General features: G+C 42.6%; 1 protein-coding gene across 23 annotated transcripts in view; it reads left to right on the top strand.

Annotated features, from left to right (window-relative positions):
- The window catches only part of epb41l2 (erythrocyte membrane protein band 4.1 like 2), an 88,497-nt gene extending 76,247 nt beyond the window's left edge, over positions 1-12,250 (top strand). For 9 of the 23 annotated variants that reach the window (XM_079638947.1, XM_079638966.1, XM_079638964.1 and 6 more), the window contains 7 exons: positions 1,679-1,732; positions 2,723-3,262; positions 3,968-4,096; positions 4,505-4,603; positions 6,536-6,616; positions 7,551-7,662; positions 11,256-12,250. In XM_079638947.1, coding sequence (XP_079495073.1) covers positions 1,679-1,732; positions 2,723-3,262; positions 3,968-4,096; positions 4,505-4,603; positions 6,536-6,616; positions 7,551-7,655 — 1,008 coding nt within the window. In that variant the 3' untranslated portion in view covers positions 7,656-7,662; positions 11,256-12,250. The remainder of the gene's footprint in view (positions 1-1,678; positions 1,733-2,722; positions 3,263-3,967; positions 4,097-4,504; positions 4,604-6,535; positions 6,617-7,550; positions 7,663-11,255) is intronic. The other 14 variants (XM_079638963.1, XM_079638969.1, XM_079638953.1 and 11 more) reach the window with 4 other exon arrangements.
- The last annotated feature ends 9,324 nt before the right edge of the window (positions 12,251-21,574 follow it).

The raw sequence follows: 21,574 nt of genomic DNA on the forward strand, positions 1-21,574 counted from the left end.
TATAGCAAATAGAAATTTCACAATTCTTGATACCAATTTCAATACCAAAGCAGAAATCAATGTGCAATCAAATAAACTGATTTACAAGTTTATATATTACTGCTGTCAAAATTAAAGCGTTAAGATAATTTTTTTACTTTAATGCATTAACAATATTTATTGCAATTAATGCAGTATCCTTTTATTCCGTAATCCTTTGGCTAGCATTACATTTTATATGATCATGCTTTTATTCATGTAAATATCTTAAACCATGTAAGTGAGAAGACGCAGAGACCCACACACACACTTATGCGCACAGAAAGTTAGCTTCGGACAGCGCTTGCATGGATCAAATGTCCATTTTGATTGAGTACCTTTGCAAGCACGGTCTTAAATTAGTTAAATGAAGTCTTACATGTCTGATGCACATTTCTGAATGTTTCAGAAATGTCATGTCCGTCAGGTCTTAAAGTGGCAGCAGCCTAATAAACCTGCTGCTGTCTGTCATTAAGAACAAAAGACAAAGAGCTACAAACCATGCAAACTGTGTTTAGTTCACAGCAGTTACAGGGTTTTAAATAAACATTCAGAAATGCTAAACAAAAGTAACAAAATGTACAATTTAACGTCTAAATCGAGAAACAATCATGCCATTATGTGCCATATATATACACATTACTATTCTCAACCTTCTAAATGATCCCTTTGTGCTGTAGTGAGGAAGGGATAATGTACATCTTGCCGGTTGTTATCGCAGATTAGTACGCTCTACACACTTATTACACGGCTACTTCCCACATAAATAAATAATTAGACATGAAATATTGATCTGAGTTGAAATATTTTATTAGGTCTTTAAACGCAAAGCTTCCGTGGAGAAAGCAGTTGCTAGTGCGGCAAGTTCAGAGTTACGGTATACAGTCATACCACTTATTACACAGCATTTCGGCTCATAAATAATTATGGAGATGAGACATATTGATTTGAGATTAAACGGTTTTAAAATCGTACCTGTTTGTATCTTATAATCCAACCATGTACAAAATAATCATCGCAAAATGGCAGCAGCTGCGTTTTTACAAAACGAGAGTGAGTCTGCGATGACTTAAATAGCTGTACACAAACATTTATTTGAGTTTTAATATTTTATTACCGCACCAAATGCAAAACTTCCACGAGGAAAAACTGTTCCTAGCATTCCTATAGCGCCATCTTTAGTTACAGTGACCCGGATGAGCCTGTGTAATGAGTTGTTACTGGTTGTAATCGGTGGATATAACACCGCTGGATGGTGTGATTGACCAATCAGAATCCAGCATTCTCCAGAGCCGTGTAATAAGATCAGAATAGCACACATCAGTATAGTGTCTGAGTTCATGTCCATGAGAGCAGCTCTAGAGGTTATTTTACTGCCAGACTCTACATCAACTTCCACTCATTGGCCAGTCATTTTCACCTCTGCCGTCCTGTGTGTGTGTGTGTACAAGATCTTCTAACTGCCGTCCTGTTCACCTTCCCGAACCTTTTCCCGCTCAGACCCTGTTTACACCTGCTGTCTCAGGCGATCCAATCACAAGTGTGGGGTTGAGACTGTAGACCCGGAGACCTCTTGAGATCAGATCACCGTGAGTGGCAGGTGTCAGCAGTTCCTCAGAGAGTGTGTGTTTGAGTGACTGTGTCCTATGGTTGCCTTCAGGTTCCTCAGAACAGCCCTCCTCACCCCGAGACCGACAGCAGAGACGTCAGCAAGGTCCTCGCTCAGCCACCTAACATCACCTGAGCAAACACATACCTAACACTGCACACACACACACACATCTCATCCCTTTTCCATTGCAGACATCATGACTCCACCTTCAGAGATCATCATCTGTCTGTCCAGCCATGCTTTCTTCATCTTCAGCTTATGACTGTCTCTCTCCTCCTTATGTTGCTTGTTTGGTTATATATGTGTGGTGTTGCAGTGTTTATGGACCTTAGTTGGAGCGGATGCCATGTTTTATTCGCTGTGAGCGATAGACGATGTACAGTGTGCTCAGTGAGATTTATATACAGTATCTAAACATCCTTACGCCAAGACAGATTTAACTGAGAGACAATACTGTGTGAAATACAGTTGTTAGGTTTGTTTCCAGAGAATAAATCCTGACTGGACCCTTTTCACATGAGTTATTAACATCATAAATCTAGAGTAAAATTTTTGAGAAATTAAAAAAAAAACACTACTTTGTTTGTTACCTTTGCTTAATATGACAGTAAACTAGTTACATCTGCTGAGAGTTTCTAACACAACTTCAAATTTGACATCTTTCCCTAGTCTGACAAACGTAATCCGTTTTTTCTTCTGATATAGATACACTATCATGGAATTTTATATTTGGAAATTATGTTTGCTGTCATCTCCCATTCAACACTACACAAGTTTAACTGTGACACACCCTTCAAATGTGAAAGGTCTATTGTTATCTGTTGTTTTATTTCTTATTTTGGGTATCAGTCTAGGAAAGTTAGGATTAAAATATTATTTATCATTTTGCTGATTCTCAAGCACACATCGCACAATTTAATGTGTTTTCACACACTGAACAGACTGTACGTCTCTGACTTGCATCGAAATGGCATTGACTTTGACTAAGGTCTGCAGGAAGTTTGTTTCCTTCAGTTTTTTTTCTGTGGTCATCGTTTATGTTTTTTGCTTTTCTCTCCATCCCTCGTGTGTGTCTGTCGTTGTCTGGTGTAGAGCACAGAGGTCAAACCTGAAGTGAACGGCCAGCCAGAGGTCGTAGAGGTCGTGGAAGAGACCGTCGTCATCGAGGAGGTCATCAAAGCCAAGCCCAAAAGCTCCGCCCCAGAGACCCCAGTTACCGTGGAGACAGAGGTCAAGGAGGAGAGGAGTTTATCCTCGGACAGTGAGAGCGAAGAAGAAGAGGCGGAGTATCACGCTCAGACACCCAGTGCGAGCATCTCCGTTCAGCAGATCGAGGAAGAGCCCGAGGAAGAACAGGAGGCGGGGCTTATACCGCAAGCCCTGCCCTCTGTGGTAGAGTCGCAGCCAATCACAGAAGCAGAACCAGCTGACTCCGCCCCTAGTGCAGAGGAAGAGCAAGCAACCGCACAGCCTGAAGAGGAAGAGCGTACAGACAAGGACGACGCTCCTAATGGACACGCAGCCGAAGCACCGCCCCCTCTCAGAGCCGTGGAGGAGGAGCCTCCCGTCGTCAACGGCAGCGTCTCTCGCGTGGAGGCAGAGCTCCTGCCGCAGGTTATCTGTTGCTCGGAGGTAATTGACGTCGTGAGCTAGCGGAGACGCTTTCCCTGCTCTTCTCCTCATCTCCTCTTCCATTTCCCACTCCTCCCTCGTCCTGGAGGAAGATCCCGCTCGATCTGCGCATCCGTCTCTCTAACACTCGCTTAAGGAAGAGAATCAGTATAAATGAAAGTGGTTCTGTCCGCTTTAACGTCAGTCATTCCATTCTCTCGCCTTTTAAGTTGATTTTATATTCCATCCTACTCTACTACACACACACACACACACACATACACACAGTTGCATGCGGGAGCTTATATTTTGTGTGCTGCATGTGTATCGTCGCATGTTTCATACTTGATATGCTAATTATAAGTTAGCTTACGTTGATTCTTCACTCTGCTAGTAGAGATTCTGTAACTTCAGTAATGTTACTGAAATGATTTGATCTCATTGATAGGAATAGAGTCGTGATTTTTGAGAGATAGTGCTTTTGCATGTGTGAGCGGTCCTACCAACACTGCCAAAGATCACTGAAACCAAAACTGCACTCATGTACCGTCACACTGTTTGGCTTTTAGTATCTGGGTTTTGCTGCATGCGCTATACCCAAAGACATGTAGTTTATAGTGGTGTGTTTGTTTAAATCGCATGAGCCTGATCTCTGCGTGGTGTTAGTGTGTAGTGACGTCAGAGCAGTGTGTGTTCCTCACACTCACGGCCTCTGTCTCTCCTTAGCCTCCTGTGGTGAAGACCGAGATGGTCACGATTTCAGACACGTTCGCTGCTCAGAAGACTGAGATCTCCACGAAGGAGGTGCCCATTGTCCACACGGAGACCAAGACCATCACCTACGAGGCCGCACAGGTAAGTCACATGATCCTGGTATTACAGCACTATATTACAGACGTATTTGAAACAAACCAACCCACTTTTATTGTCATATTAAAACAATGAAAGTAGGGCTTTTGAAGGGATGAGGTTCTGATTGTTGTTTGCCAAAAAAAAACTGATCTGATCTTTATTTCTATATATACATTGTTATCTGATAAATCTATATTTGCCCCCTGCGGACTCTTTGATGTGGTTTGTCAGTATCTTGTAGTTTAGCTCAGTATGTTTTCAAAAGAGCAGCTTGACTGTCATTGAACTGCTTTGGAACTGTAACCATAATTTTGACGTAGCTTCATCTTTGCCATTAATGCGGACTCATGCGTCTGTGTTGAGAGTTTTGTTGAGTGCTGAATGTGTGTGTTTGTTCTGTGTGATTGACAGTTGGATGGTAATGGAGACGGGGAGCCAGGAGTGCTTATGACAGCTCAAACCATCACCTCTGAGTCACTCTGCACCACCACCACTACACACATCACCAAGGTAACACACACACCACCTCTGAGTCACTCTGCACCACCACTACACACATCACCAAGGTAACACACCACCTCTGAGTCACTCTGCACCATCACTACACACACATCACCTCTGTCACTCTGCACCACCACCACTACACACATCACCAAGGTAACACACACACCACCTCTGAGTCACTCTGCACCACCACTACACACATCACCAAGGTAACACACACACCACCTCTGAGTCACTCTGCACCACCACCACACACATCACCAAGGTAACACACACACATCACCTCTGAGTCACTCTGCACCACCACCACCACCACTACACACATCACCAAGGTAACACACACACCACCTCTGAGTCACTCTGCACCACCACCACTACACACATCACCAAGGTAACACACACACCACCTCTGAGTCACTCTGCACCACCACCACTACACACATCACCAAGGTAACACACACACACCTCTGAGTCACTCTGCACCACCACCACACACATCACCAAGGTAACACACACACCACCTCTGAGTCACTCTGCACCACCACCACCACACACACCACCTCTGAGTCACTCTGCACCACCACCACACACATCACCAAGGTAACACACCACCTCTGAGTCACTCTGCACCACCACTACACACACATCACCTCTGTCACTCTGCACCACCACCACACACATCACCTCTGTCACTCTGCACCACCACACACATCACCAAGGTAACACACACACCACCACACACATCACCTCTGAGTCACTCTGCACCACCACCACACAAATCACCAAGGTAACACACACACACACCACCACACACACACGCACCACCTCTGAGTCACTCTGCACCACCACCACCACACACACACACCACCTCTGAGTCACTCTGCACCACCACCACACAAATCACCAAGGTAACACACACACCACCTCTGTGAGTCACTCTGCACCACCACACACATCACCAAGGTAACACACACACACACTACCTCTGAGTCACTCTGCACCACCACACATCACCAAGGTCACACACATACCACCTCTGAGTCACTCTGCACCACCACTACACACATCACCACTGAGTCACTCTGCACCACCACTACACACATCACCACTGAGTCACTCTGCACCACCACCACACACATCACTTACAAGAAGATGTATATATATATTAGTATATTTTAAGTTTATTGCAAAATATGCATATATAAAAGTATTTTGAGAGTGTGAGGACATTGACTTAATTGCGTAACCTGCAGTGCTTCATGTGTGGGTGGAGCTAAAGAGATTGTTTGGTGCATTTGCTTGTTACTGATTGGTGGATTTTTCTCCACAGCATTATGGGTAATGTAGTTTTTCACCACAAGTTCCACTGTTAAACATGATTATTTTAAAATAATGCGGACTTCAACAGAAGCAAATGCCATCGGTTAACATCCTCGTAGCTCACAGTAGAGCTGACTTTAATAAAGGTTTAGTAGCTACCGTTAAAAATCAGCTTCCTTATGTTATGGACAAAATGAGTACAACATTTTTACTTCCAGAAGCAACTGCTGCACTCTGATGCAGAACTGACAGAACGCAGTCTTCTTTTCTGTTCCTTGTACTGTAGTTTCCTCTGTGTTCCTTCATGTCACGAGTGGGTTTAATCTAGGGCCAGTGTTTAAAAACATGAGATTTACTTGAACAATTTTCACTCAGAAATTGCTAGTAAACTCATTAAATAATTTAAATATAGCAACATTAAACTTTGAAGCAACACCGTTACACTGTTAAAATTATTTTGGTCAAAGTTGCACTTTAATTCATATTCCTGATCCTCTAAAACTACTATATATTTTTTATCTTAATCCAATCATGTTCTGTCCTCCATTATTTCCTGCTGAATGTTGTGTTTGACTCAGATGTGTCACATGATGTCTGTGTCTCTTTAATGATTGACAGACACTAAAGGGCGGGCTGTCAGAAACTCGCATTGAGAAGCGCATCGTCATCACGGGAGACTCTGATATTGATCACGATCAGGTGAGATACACACACACACACAGTCACTCTCTCATATACACACACACACACTCACTCACTCTCTCTCTCTCTCTCTCTCTCTCTGTCTCACACACACAATCACACACTCTCACAATCACACTCACTCTCTCTCACACACACACACTCTCTCTCTCACACACACACACACTCTCTCTCTCTCTCACTCACTCACACACACACACACACACTCTCATCTGTATTTTTTTTAAAGAACAAAACAAAAAAGATTGACTGACCATTGAGGCCAAAGTAGTGGTGGGCGATAAGACCAAAATCTTATTTTGTTTTATTTATTTTTGTTATTAATAAGATCAAATAAGTCAAATACAAATAATAGGACAAAATACAATATAAGATACAAAATAAATAAACAGTGCTTTTTTAAATAGTAGGTCTATTTATCAGCAGCACTTAAATACAAAATGTCATAATCAAATGTAAAAATAAAACCTGGCATGGTCTTTCTTCACTGTATGAGTTGATTGTAGATTAATCTCTAGTGATTTCCTCAGTTTGAGCATTAATGACGACCGCAGCTGAACTTATCATATATGATACTGTAATATCTCTAACCGCAGATGGCGTGATCACTGTACAGTCTGTCTCTCGCTGGGCTCACGGTGTTCAGTGTAACGGGCAACAGTTGTAGAGTAGCTGCTCATTATAACCCTGGGCTGTTTCTGTGACGCACACACACTGCCCTGATACACCGGTTACCATAGCGATCAGACATTCGCCATCCTCACAGACTGAGACGTGGTTCTCGCAGGTCCAGCGTTGCGGATGCATGTTCCCCCGTCATCTGTGTGTCATTCAGTTGAGTTTTCATTCTTGTGTTGAGTTGAGTTCATTTTTTCAGTTGAATCTTTTGTTTGGTTTGTGTGTGTGTGTTTGGTGTGTGTCTCTGGGTCAGGCGTTGGCCCAGGCTATAAAGGAGGCCAAAGAGCAGCACCCTGACATGTCGGTCACTCGCGTGGTGGTCCACAAAGAGACTGAGCTGGCTGAGGACGAGGACTGAAGGACAGGTAAGCTCATGGCAACTCACCATGGCAACAGCAGCGCTCTTGACGACTGGCTCCTCCTCTTCCTCCTGCGCCCAGAGCCTCTCGCTTCTCCCCTTTTCTTTGTGTCTTTTTCTTGTGTTTGTCTCTTTATTTCCTCTGTCCTGGATCTGCCAGCTGCTCAGTGTTTCTCATGTTAAAGCAGGGCTTTATCTCACTCAGGGCTTCCTTTCTGAACAAACTGGATCTGTATTAATTTTACCATAAAATTACATTATTTTAGAGGTTCCTCGTATGACTCGTATACCAGTAAAGCAGTACCACAGCTAAAACTACTAGCCTAATATACATTTAAAACATGATTAAATATAAGTAAACAATCAGTAATAAAATAAGAACAAATAATTGAAATTACAAGCAATAGAACAAAGATGCAAATTAAATGATCAGGTTTTTCAGGTAGGTCTAATGACGCTTTTCCATTACCAGTACCAACTCAACTCGACTCGTTTCGCTCCGTTTTCCATTGCAGATAGTACCTCCACAATAGTACCTGGTCGTCATAGTGACACGACACACACCCGCTACCCACACACACCACAATAGTACACCACTCTGATTCATTCTGAACTTCATACACTGTTCACTCATTGGCCAGAGGAGAACTGGCCCCCGACTGAGCCTGGGTTCTCCCAAGGTTTTTTTCTCCATTCTGTCACCTGATGGAGTTTTGGTTCCTTGCCGCTGTTGCCTTACCTTCTGGCTTGCTTAGTTGGGGACTTTTAATATTCAACAATATTATAGATCTGCCTTAAAGGTGGATGATGATGAAATTGTTTTTTTTTGTATTATTTTGATTTTATCACTGTGAAGCTGCTTTGATACAATCTGTATTGTAAAAAGCGCTATATAAATAAAGATGACTTGACTTGACTAGTACCTGGTCGTCATAGTGACGCGACACACACCCGCTACCCACACACACAGAACAATGGAGGACATCGAGTGTATGCTGTTTTACATAATATTAGTAATGGGTATATCACGCAGTCTCTGGCAAAACTATTTAAAAATGCCGGGGTTATTCAGGATACTCCGCCTGGCGCGTGCAATGATGGCGCAGTGAATAGTGACGATTCTCTCTGACCAATCAGCAGTCTGCCGTGTGTCACGTGACATTTTAGTATCGCCTCAGCTCGCTTAGAACCTCGCCGAAGGTGATACGGAAGCAGGTACCGGTACAACTTTTACACAGTGGAAAGCCAAACAAAGACGAGTCGAGGCGAGCTGGTACTGTGTAGTGGAAAAGCGCCATAACAGTAATTTTCAGGTACTGAAAGCTTAAAGTAATCAAATGTAAAATAACACTGCATAATGTTCACTGATCAGGATTAATCTGTTTAATTTATACAAAGTTAGACAAGTTAATCAGTCAAGAGCAGTGAGTGATTTTTCTTTTCTTTTTTTTTGTCCGGTGTGTTGCTGTTAGCAGTGCAGCTCTCTTTCAGAAGCCCTACCTCTTCCCCAGCTCCACCTGTATAGTTCTGCTACGGGGTTAAATCATGTCTGTTACATGTGCAGCAGCGTGTCTTACAGGCTCACAGTAATCTCTGAATATATTCGCAGTAGAAAGTCTTGGTACTTGCGGTGCATATCTAGTCTGCCAAGACCACATACATTAACATTGCCATATCCATCACCATACCAATCTCTATTACCATACCAATCTCTATTACCATACCAATCTCTATTACCATACCGATCTCCCGAGAGCTGTCATGACAGAACTGATATTTTGCACCAATTTCCCAGGAAGTGATGATTTTGTTCTCAACACGTGAGATGGAAATGCTGCTTTATTCGCAACCGTTTTATGCAATATTCCAATTCTTCTATTTGCAGCTATGACTGGAGACATAGTTTTGAAGCCCTTTAGATTAGTTGGGTTTTGCTGAAGCTGTCGTATCATTTACCAGCGCAGCTCTGAGGGGAAGCGCTGTCACGTCTCCAGCTGACCTCTGCCCTGAAGACACAATGAAGTTCTGTGAGCGGAGCGTCTGAGAGATGAAAGCGTTCCCTGATACGCTTCCCTCCGCATGTGTCACCAGTGGGAGACTGGGATTAGAAACATCACAGCTCTGCCACTGATTTCGTTCATTATAAAGTAAAGCTGAGCTTTCAGTGTTTCTCAGTGTCAGATTGTTTAACAGCACGTCACGTAGAGCGAGCCTGACTGTATGTAGCTTCATCTGCAGTGGAAGATTAGCGTGGGTTAGCATCCGCCTCCACCGAAACACTCAGAACAACTCAACTAAACACTCCCGCCACTTTTTGCTGTTTGCACACTGTTCTAGTGCACTAGTTCAAGAAGATAGACGGGGTAAAGCTCCTTGCACACAGAGTCCGAAATTTTGCACGTTAAAAAATAAATACGACCTCACGTTGTCAATCACGTTTACACTCCGCCTCCGAAACTTTCGGCATTCGGATGTTTGGATGCGAAAAACACCGAAAATTTAACCCGTAGTAAGCATTTTGAGGTGTTTTGACAATTCAGAGCCACCGTACAAGTGAACGCCAAATCCAGAACTGTTCAGGATCAATTGGTTCACGGAAATTGGTGGTCTTTTTAAAAAGAGAAAGGAAAACAAAATCATTCTCACTGCTTCAAGACTCCATTTTATTGTTTTGTGAATTTTATCGCAACAGATTCATTAATGCGCAGTTTCTGTGCGTTTTTAGGATGACGAATACGAGAAAATTCCGGACTCAGTGCGCAAAGACCTTTAGATGTGTCATCACCTTAATCTAACAAACTGCGTGATTTCGTGTATTTAGAAGTGTCCTCGTTCACTGCAAGCTTTCCCAAATGGAGGTTAGTGAGTTGGAGAAGGAAATGAGTATATCAATTAAACACAATAATCGTGATATAGCTTGGCGAGATTATCACATCAAAGGCTGCTGTTTAGTTAAATAACTGTATAGTCTGATGTGCTGTGTGTTTCAGAGTGAAGCACACAGTGTTTCATTATCAGATACTCTTTAAAAAAAAAAATTTCACATTTGCAATAGTAATTTACCACAGTAATGTACTTCTGTCTTCATTTTTATAGTTAACGTTGGAACATACCACTATTAATAATTATTATTATCGACATCGGAGAACCGTGAACCTGCGAATGTGTCATTAAAATATTGGATAACTTAAAATCTCAGGCAGTATCAAGTAATAAAATAAGTGCATAATTAGTGAAACACTACAGTCAGTGAATGATGGCAGGACAAATGAGTCCAGATTAATCCAGCACTACAACACTTCAGTGTGTGAAACGAATGGAAGTGTGTCAGGAGCGTCGGGGTAAGATGTGCCAGGGAAATGTTGACCATTATTCACGATTTGATTGTTCCTGGCTGCTTTATGAAAATGTAAATATGTGAGATTGAGGTCAGGAAAAGTGCCTTTTTTGCCATTTTAATTGAAATGTAATGCGTGTTCCTCAATGATTCCCTGGACATGACGCAGTGTAATGGTGTGGTGAACATGCAGGCATTAGTTTGATCTCATTTACCCTGAGCGTCTGGATGTGTGTGTAATAACTGTGTTTGCTCTTCCCCAGAGCTGAAGTCCAGCACGTTCCTCCAGGGGTCAGAGGTCATCTGAGGAGAAGAGCAGCTCTGGTCCTGTACAGAAACGGCTTCATCGTCTATCATTCAGAACCACTTCGCTAACATCTGTAGCATTTAATTTTTTAGTGTTTGTTTTATCTCTTTCCCTCAAAAGATTGTCTTGACCATCTGCGAAGGCTAGATTTCTGTTATTTTTATTGTTAATTAGTAATTCACATTCCTAGTCTGGATTTGGAGGAGAATCACGTCGTGGAGGAGTACAGTGTAATAATAATAATAATATGAGGAGCGTGAGCATATGAAGGTGATACTGAACCTTTAGGGGGTGGGGGGGCGATGGGGGCGGGGCTAAAGATTGATTGATTGGTTTTCATGATGTGTTTTATAAGGGACCAGCAGCACAGGACAGTGGCACTGTGTGATTTCTCATTGGTGGACGGCAGTGCCAATCTTTCCTCTATGCAGTCAAGCACACACACACACACACACACATTCCATCGAGGGGAGGAGGAACGCCTTCTACCTCTCTGAGCAACAAGTCGAAACCTTACAAACTCCAGAAAACTTCAAACCTAGGCAGCTCTTTGGAAAGTTTGGGATTTCCAGCCCTTTCCTGGCACCAATCTTCATATATATTTGTAGAAACATGTTTTTTTGTTTTGTTTTTAAATCCGATGATTTTGAGGAAGTCGGCCTGTTTGCCCTTTTAAATCTTTTTAATCTCTTTCCGATTTCTGATACTTTTGATGAAATGATCAAACGCGACCAAAACTGCCAGCGCCCCTCTCTATCTCCCCCTCTCTCTCTCTCTCTCTCTCTCTCTCCCCTCCTGTCTGCCTCATGGACCCTGTGTATAGCAGTTCATTGTAGAATTGACTCTCTCGTTCTTTTTTTAAGCAGCTTTGAATGATCTGTCATGTTTTTATGCCCCACCCAACCCATTGTGTAACACTCTTCAAAATAAAGTTTGTTTATTCTCTAATAATCCTGCTCTGTGTAGTTGATCTTCTGTGATTGGTTTATGTTTGATGTCAGTAGCTCTTTAGCATTAGCATTGCTGTTCTGAGATTTCTGTGAATGACAGACACTAGTAAGTTTCAGAGAGCGTTTTAATTCTCAGGGTTGTCTCCATCTAATCTTTCCCTATGTGTTTGCTGTAGCCTACTGATGTTTATGCTTGTGTTTTGTCTTTATCTGGCTTTTCAACTTTTTCGCATGTACAGGTGGGGTTCACGATAATAAGTGTTGGATTGACCCTTTTCACATTTGCGGGTAAACTTCTATAGTGGAAAACAGTCTAACAGATTGTAAGGTTTTGTTTCAGTGTAAGTCTGCCTAGTTTGACACATTATCATTTGAAAACAGACCCATAGCATCAATAGTCTAGAAGCACAAATATTTGTCCTTTCTTATCCATTCAATTAACACTTACCCTCGCACACCTACAGGTAATGAAGAGGTGCGTAGGAGAAAGGACCAGAAACAAGAAAGTCCTGCACACTATCAATTATTTGCCAAAGTATCAAAATGACTTTATTGGCATATGGAAATGGCTGATGAAGGTCATGTGACCAAAACTTTGTTTCTTTTGGTAATTTTGATACTTTCCCAAGTATTGATAGTGTGCAGGACTTTTTTTTTTTTTTCATTCTTATCCAGACCTGGAAATTACTCATCAACCCAAACTTTACAGGAGCCCTTTAGCAGTTTCCAAAGACACGTTTTTCAACCTGGTGGACAATAAATATATTTTAACCTTTTCGCAACCTGTACCAAACAAGCGTGCCGCACAAGTCTTGAAAAGTGAAGCCAAAGCGTCTCGATCGCCCCCCGGTGGCTGGTCCTAGTATAGGTCATAAACCCCGCCTCCCCATGTTATTCAACGGGACATGAGACCAACTAAACAATTCAATTACACCTCAAATATCTTTTTTGCAAAGGTGGTTTTTGTAATTTGCTGTCGTTTTTATCACGCTGATGTAAGTTCAAGTGTCTGTTTTTTAAATAAATTTGTTCGTTACGTGATGCTATAAAAACGGTGGTGTAACGTCATGATTGGCAGCTGTGATTCACAGGTTCTCTGAGCAAAGTAGTCACTGAAGCACCAACAGACTTTTTGAGGGGATCTTCGGAGGACTGATTGCATTTACTTTATTTTAACAAGCCTCTTGTCGTACTGCAATCAACAGACATCAAAATTGGAGCAGACAAAGGCCACTTAAAAAAGTGCAGGGAGAGTGCATTCTGCGAGAGTGAGGGCGGGGCGTTGATTTCGCGGCTTTACTTCCTGCTCACTACTGCGCAGGTCTGGCATAGACAGTATAAACTGAAGCGACCATTTCAACGGAGAAAAGTGAAGTCAATTAGAAGCACTTCCTGATGGCTGGGCGAACTGCGCGGGCTCAAACTGAGCTTGACGACGTAGATGTGACGTGAGCAACCTGTAGGTCTTCTAGTAGCTGTGCCGAGAGAAATCTGAATCATTCCCTTCCGAATCTCGCAGAGACTGAGAGCGTGAGCATTAGCTGTCCATGAGCTAGCAGCAGGATCAACTTTATCACTCTCTATGGGCTTCTCCCTTGACTTTATGCCTCCACGTCCCCCCGATTGCTTGCGAGCTTCTCTGCATGTCTACACGGTAATTTCTCGACTTGTGCGAGAGTCGCGTGGTTGACGCAATCGTTAGCCTATTTTTACAAAAACTGCTTCTACGGGGCTATAACGTAAGATAGAAGGTAATGGAGCCTTTTTATACTTTTTCATGTTTCTTTAGAAATAAACAATGGACAAATGGAGTCTTTAAATGCCTCAGATGTAGTTATTCGCTGAAAATGAATGTGAGTCAATGGAATCCTAACAGCAGGTGGGGGTCCGCTAGCCAATGGCGGCACCTGGGGAAGCTTCAGTTTCCGGCGGATGGATTACCCCCTTGATCTGGTCCCGAGACCGCTACTGCGCAGACTCGAGTACCAAGATGTCAGCGCCATATCGGGACACTGGCGGCTTCAGTTCTCACCAATGGAAAAGAGCGAAGGGCCGTCGTCCATCTTTTTTTACAGTCTATGGTACCAAATTAATATCGTGAGGTTTGGAGGAGATGTAATTTAAGGTAAATGAGTGTGTCGGATGGTTCTTTCCAATTGACCCTTCGCAGGGAGCTTGATTGACAGGTGATCTGACCAATCATATTTCGCCATCCGCCATTTTGTCCGACAAAGCAGTCAGGAGAGTTAATTAAAGTAGATTAACATGGGAGGATTCTTGGGCTGCAACAATGAATCGATAAAAATCGATTATCAAAATAGTTGGCAACGAATTTCATTATCGATTCGTTGTGTCGCGCGACGCGGAGATGTTAAAATAATAATAATAATTTAGTTGAGCGCAGAGCTATGAGGCGACACTGCGATTGAGACACGTGTGTTTGCGCGTGAGTGTGTCTGCACGCGCGAGACCGAGTGTGTCCGAGAGCGCGCGATATAGAGTGTGTTTGCGCGCGCGCGAGAGAGAGACCGAGTGCATCTGAGAGCCGCGATAGAGACCGAGTGCATCTGAGAGCCGCGATTGAGACCGAGTGCATCTGAGAGCCGCGATAGAGACCGTCCGAGTGCATCTGAGAGCCACGATAGAGACCGAGTGTGTCCGAGCAGCACTGAATTTTTCATTCTTTACTCTCTAAGTCTAAATGACTCAGAGAAACTTCATTATATGCTCGGAAAGGATGAGCTGCAAAATACACACCATACGAGGTGGTCAATCCATTGTATTTTTTTGTGAGTGTGAGAATTTGTGAGTGTGTGCGTCTGTGAGTGTGTGCGTCTGTGAGTGTAGTGTGGAGAACAAGTTCTGACGTTTAAACAAATCCTGTTAAGTTTTCTGATTTGTATTTTTCTTTATTTTTTAAAAATTATTTATTGTTCTGACAGCTCAGGTCCCTTAAACAAAAATATACATCTTTTTGTGCACTTTATTTAAAAAAAAAGTCCTATATATTTGGCAGATGTAAAGCACATGTGTATGTTTTTTGTGTTAGTCAATTAAAAAAAATGTATTACTTTAACAGCTCAGGGATGTTCAAGGAGCAATCTGTTTGAGCACTTTCTAAAGATTTGTCAGTTCTGTTTTTGAATAAAGGGTTGGAAATGAATGCTTTTTTATTTTTATCCGATTAATCGAAAAAAATAATCGACAGATTAATCGATTATTAAAATAATCGTTAGTTGCGGCCCTAAAACTTGAAAAGCGGAGTGTACTGACGCCTTAACACGGTTAAAACAACATTCCTTCTGATGTTCATTCATGTTTATTTGATGCTATAAATGAACTAGAAGGAAGAAATTATCGGTTCACGAGCAGCTTTAACTGAGGCTCTACAGCGATCTGTCAGACACATTAAAGAGCCACAAAACGGTATTTATTGTTTAAATTTCTTTTCACTGCGTGAGAACATGGTGTGTGTGTGTGAGAGCGGTGTAGCTTGTCAGACATAGCAACAGTAACTAAGGGGGGCGGGTCTTTGCGAACGGTCAATTGTACTGGGCACCAGCTGAGCAATTTCACCTGGACCATTAAGAGCAATCAAAAAGATTGTTGAATATCAGCTATGCAGTATCTACTTCAAATTAAAAAACATAAACTGATAGTGCACACTGATGCCAAGGTCTCTGGAAGAGGTTTGGTGGAGTGATCTTCAGGGATCAGGCTGGTGACGGTGAGTTCTTCCACTGGAGTCTGTGTGAACATGAAGCGCTGAGACAGAAGCCTGAGGTCTGAGAAGATCCTGAGGAGAGGAGATGCAGAAGATCCCGAGGAGAGGAGATGCAGAAGATCCCGAGGAGAGGAGATGCAGAAGATCCTGAGGACATGAAGAAGATCCCGAGGAGAGGAAATGCAGAAGATCCCGAGGAGAGGAGATGCAGAAGATCCCGAGGAGAGGAGATGCAGAAGATCCCGAGGAGAGGAGATGCAGAAGATCCCGAGGAGAGGAGATGCAGAAGATCCCGAGGAGAGGAGATGCAGAAGATCCCGAGGAGAGGAGATGCAGAAGATCCCGAGGAGAGGAGATGCAGAAGATCCTGAGGACATGAAGAAGATCCCGAGGAGAGGAAATGCAGAAGATCCCGAGGAGAGGAGATGCAGAAGATCCCGAGGAGAGGAGATGCAGAAGATCCCGAGGAGAGGAGATGCAGAAGATCCCGAGGAGAGGAGATGCAGAAGATCCCGAGGAGAGGAGATGCAGAAGATCCCGAGGAGAGGAGATGCAGAAGATCCCGAGGAGAGGAGATGCAGAAGATCCCGAGGAGAGGAGATGCAGAAGATCCCGAGGAGAGGAGATGCAGAAGATCCCGAGGAGAGGAGATGCAGAAGATCCCGAGGAGAGGAGATGCAGAAGATCCCGAGGAGAGGAGATGCAGAAGATCCCGAGGAGAGGAGATGCAGAAGATCCCGAGGAGAGGAGATGCAGAAGCGTGTAGGAAACCAGCGGCTCCTGCTAGTCGTCATGCGGTTTCCAAAAAATTCCCTTTTTTCAGAACTTCAACAACTTAGATTCTTGATACAACATTAAAGATAAACTGTACTGAAAAAATCAACGTTGATAACGTGATCATAATTATGACAATTAAAAGTAAATTACACAAAAAAAATTGTATGAAAAATATCAATATAGCTTTTTTTTAAGCAACACAAAAATTGTGTTTGTTATAAGAACGCTGGCAATTTTGATGACTTCACTGGCATGGTAGGACCTGCGAAGGTATATAGGCAGCTGCAGCTGCAGGTCCTATATACACATGAAAATGAGTTTGGGGGGAAGTGACTGGTGTGGGCGCGGCCGGAGCATGGACACTGCACCGGGATCTTTCAGAGAGGTCAACCTGGAACAATTATTGAAAGGGGAAAATCGCATCACCATGCACCGTTCATTTCGGATGCTGTGCGGTGAGAGAGATATGTTGGAGGTGGCTGCCATCATGCTAAGGGATGTCCGAGCTGAGACGCTGGAGCGCCCCATAAGTAGCAGGTATGTAACAGTGTATTTTACGAATTGGCGACTGGGCTAGGCTAACTTGTTATAATATCCTTTTCTCAGACTGTTTAGGTTAACAGCGTACCGGCAGTTCATTCTTTGGGCGAGGAGACATTTGAGAAGGAGGAATAGGATTCCGATCCTATCCTGTGCAGTGAACTACATCAGGGATCTTTCCCCCTCAGCCGAATATCAAGGATTTGAGTATGCGTTGGACTTGTAGTTATTTTTAATAATCAAAACATTTTACTAAGCATATAGAAAAAAACATTTTTACTGATATTGCCTAAAGGAATATGGTTATGCAGTAGGACTATTATAGATTAACATAAATATATGTAGGAATAAGAGTTAGTATAGATAATAAATTATACATTTTATATACAGTATGGACCCCCTAGACCTGTTGGTTTCTGTTTCCTTAGCCATGTCAGCTAACTTCAGACTATGTACATGCTATGCCTGCTCTGCTGGTGTTGGTTAGCAACTAACCTTTTAATCCTTCCTGAGGAATGTGCAGATTGTTGCCTTGCTGTGATTGGTTGCTGTGGTCACTCCTGACGAATGTGCAGATTGTTGCCTCGCTGTGATTGGCTGCTGTGGTCAGAGGATCTACAATGTCCTCTATAATGAGGGTTATCGGTTTAAAGTTCACATAACAGTGTATTTAAGGTTTTTCCTAGGCATTTTGCTGAACACAGTGTCCAAACATGAGTGTGTGATGTTGAATTTTCACCTATGCATTCAAGTATACCTCAATAGGTTTGTATACCTTGTATACAGGGTTTGAAATGAACACCCGCCAAATGCAGGAAAAAATCAGCTGTGGTGGGAAACGTTCATGTAAAACAAATCTGCGCAGATTTAGCACAAATACTCAACTTGTGAGATCATTATATCTTAAATACAGCGTATTGCGCAGAATCTGCTCATATCTGACTAAACACACACGTCACTACGCAACAAATAATGGCACGCTTGTTTATGAGCAATGAAGCAATAGCGAAGATTAAAAAGACATTGTTATTTTCCAATGTCCTACATTTTTTAATGTTCTTTGATTGTATTGATCTTTCCTCCTAAAATACCTTTTTGATGAAAGAGGAATGGAGGAGATGCTGATGACAGGATTTTGTTTGAATAAGAAATGAATTGATGAAATCCAAAACTTTAGTGTGTGTATGTGTGTATTTTATTTTATTTTATAATTTTTTTCGGCTAGTAGAAGTTCTGAATGGCCGGTAACTTACAAATTTTACAAGTCTGTAAAAATTCTAAGAATGACATTTTACTCTTATTCCTAAACTTAAGAATAAGTGTGATTCATAAAGGTTCCTAAGTGTTAAATTATTTAAGAGAGCTGGAGAGGTCTCCTAACCTAGTTAGGAGTAACAAGATGGCAGCAGACAGGACGCAGCCATGCACTTTTCAACGAAAATATGATTTATTGTAGTTAAATGAGTTGATCAAATGATAAAAAGTTGAATCATCAAGGTATTCTTTTTGTAACTTACCTTTAAGAAATTTTATAGCAATGAAATGAAAGTAATAATTATATTTTTGGCGACTGGAAAAATGCAGCAGTGCACCGGTGATGACTCGAACCCTTCAGTCCACAGTTAGCAGGCTCTTGAATAGCACTATTGTGCTATTGGTGACCACACCAAATATACAGTGGTGGCCAAAAGTGATGTGCAAAGTTTTTTTTCTTAAATTACCCTACAGGTTTGCTTAAACTTAAACCATCAAATTATGAGGAAAATATTTTTATAAATGAGGGAAGAACAAAACACTAAACTTAGTGAAGGTATTTGTCTGACAAAATTATTTCAAGTCACCTTTATTTCTACAGTGCTTTTTACAATACAGATTGTTTCAAAGCAGCTTTACACAGATTACAGGAAAATAATGCAACAAAGTTAGTCTTGGCTGTACAGCAGCTCTAGAAGAAAATAGTGTCATTGTCCTGCTTAAGTAAATTTAGTGTTGATTAATTTCTACCAGAAAGACTCGGGAGGCAAAATGACGTGACAAAGTATCAATTTATTAACAGCCCCGCAAGCAAGTATTGTGTTATAAAGTTCTTTGGCGTAGGCCCGTCCGTAGCTCACAATCTGAGGGTAACGGAATCTGCATTTCCTGCCTGAAGATGAAGGCAGGGGCGCAGCCGACCCCCGGGGAGGTATGGGGTATGGACAGATGAAGGACCGCCAGGAGGTATGGGGTATGGACAGATGAAGGACCCCCGGGAGGTATGAGGTATGGACAGATGATGGATACCCGGGAGGTATGAGGTATGGACAGATGAAGGACCCCCGGGAGGTATGAGGTATGGACAGATGAAGGACCCCCGGGAGGTATGAGGTATGGACAGATGAAGGACCCCCGGGAGGTATGAGGTATGGACAGATGAAGGACCCCCGGGAGGTATGAGGTATGGACAGATGAAGGATACCCGGGAGGTATGAGGTATGGACAGATGAAGGACCCCTGGGAGGTATGAGGTATGGACAGATGAAGGACCCCTGGAAGGTATGAGGTATGGACAGATGATGGATACCCGGGAGGTATGAGGTATGGACAGATGAAGGACCCCCGGGAGGTATGAGGTATGGACAGATGAAGGACCCCCGGGAGGTATGAGGTATGGACAGATGAAGGACCCCCGGGAGGTATGAGGTATGGACAGATGAAGGACCCCCGGGAGGTATGAGGTATGGACAGATGAAGGATACCCGGGAGGTATGAGGTATGGACAGATGAAGGACCCCTGGGAGGTATGAGGTATGGACAGATGAAGGACCCCTGGAAGGTATGAGGTATGGACAGATGAAGGATCCCCGGGAGGTATGAGGTATGGGGTATGGACAGATGAAGGACCCCCGGGAGGTATGAGGTATGGACAAGTGAAGGACCCCTGGGAGGTATGAGGTATGGACAGATGAAGGATCCCCGGGAGGTATGAGGTATGGGGTATGGACAGATGAAGGACCCCCGGGAGGTATGAGGTATGGACAAGTGAAGGACCCCCGGGAGGTATGAGGTATGGACAGATGAAGGACCCCCGGGAGGTATGGGGAAGGACCATCCTGGTGGTGGTGGGGAGGATGGAGGGGAATGTAGGCGTCAGCATCTGAGACGTGTGTAAGTACCGATCTTTTATACTAGAAGTATTAGAACACGATTGGATAGATGAGAAGGTAATAACCCAGCAAACAAGGGATGTCCCCCGGACTTTTCGAACATCCCCTTAGGTCCGCACTAGGTCCGCTTTGTAACGTTCCCGAGCGGACTTAAGTGACGTGACAATTTAGTCTTCCTGCAGAAACTTAAGCTAAAGCTTTCATTTCCATTGTAAAAAGCATTAGTTATCTATTTAGTTCATTTATACAGCCGCTCTAGAGAAAACAGTGTTTTCATCGTCCAGCTCAGTTCAGTTCTCATATAATGGTGTCAATGTAGGCAGATCAGTAATATTGTTGAATATTAAGTGACAAAAAGGGCAAACTACAGCTACAGGTTTTAGAAAAACTAAAAAGCTCACAGGAGAAAAAAAAAATCATACATTGTCTGCAGCATAGTCATTTATTAATATTTCATTGTCTTCTCTTGTTTTTTCATGTGTTCATGATTTCTTTGTATGACAGCCTGGCTAAAAATGATGATGTCTGTACAATTTGGAATGTTTCATTGTGTTATCACAAATAAACAATTGACACCAGGCACAACTACACAATGCGCTTACAAAATCTTTAACACATTTTTAATACTATTTGAATAAAGGGTGAATCTGACAAATTTCCTTTGCTTCACTTTTCCACAGGGGATTCCACAGCATCAATACTAATTTGTGATAATTTTGCACAATGCAAAGCAATTAAAAAAATACATTTAAATATTAAAGTTAATTCAATTATTATAATTACATTAAATGATTGGTGTCATGCTGCTGTGATCTCACCCTTGCAGGGCTCACTATTGGCTGATTCAGAGGTTGAGGGCGGCCATTTTGGGTTCACATAATTGTAGTCCTTAGTTCACAGCACTGAAGTCCCACTTCAGTCAGCACTTAAAGGTAGGGTAGGTCAGAATTGTCTAAAAAAACTTTTATTCAAATTTGTTTAAACTGTCTTTATATACCAATACATAATTAAAATGCAAGTACTCTGAAACAGAGAGTATAAAAAACTGAGTGACTCTAGTGTATTTAATCTTCAATAAACACAGCTCATTAATTCCATTCACTCCCACCTATGGCGACGGAGAGTGACAGTCGCGCAA

This window comes from Phoxinus phoxinus, assembly GCF_949152265.1.
Source record: "Phoxinus phoxinus genome assembly, chromosome: 16".
NCBI lineage: Eukaryota > Metazoa > Chordata > Actinopteri > Cypriniformes > Leuciscidae > Phoxinus > Phoxinus phoxinus.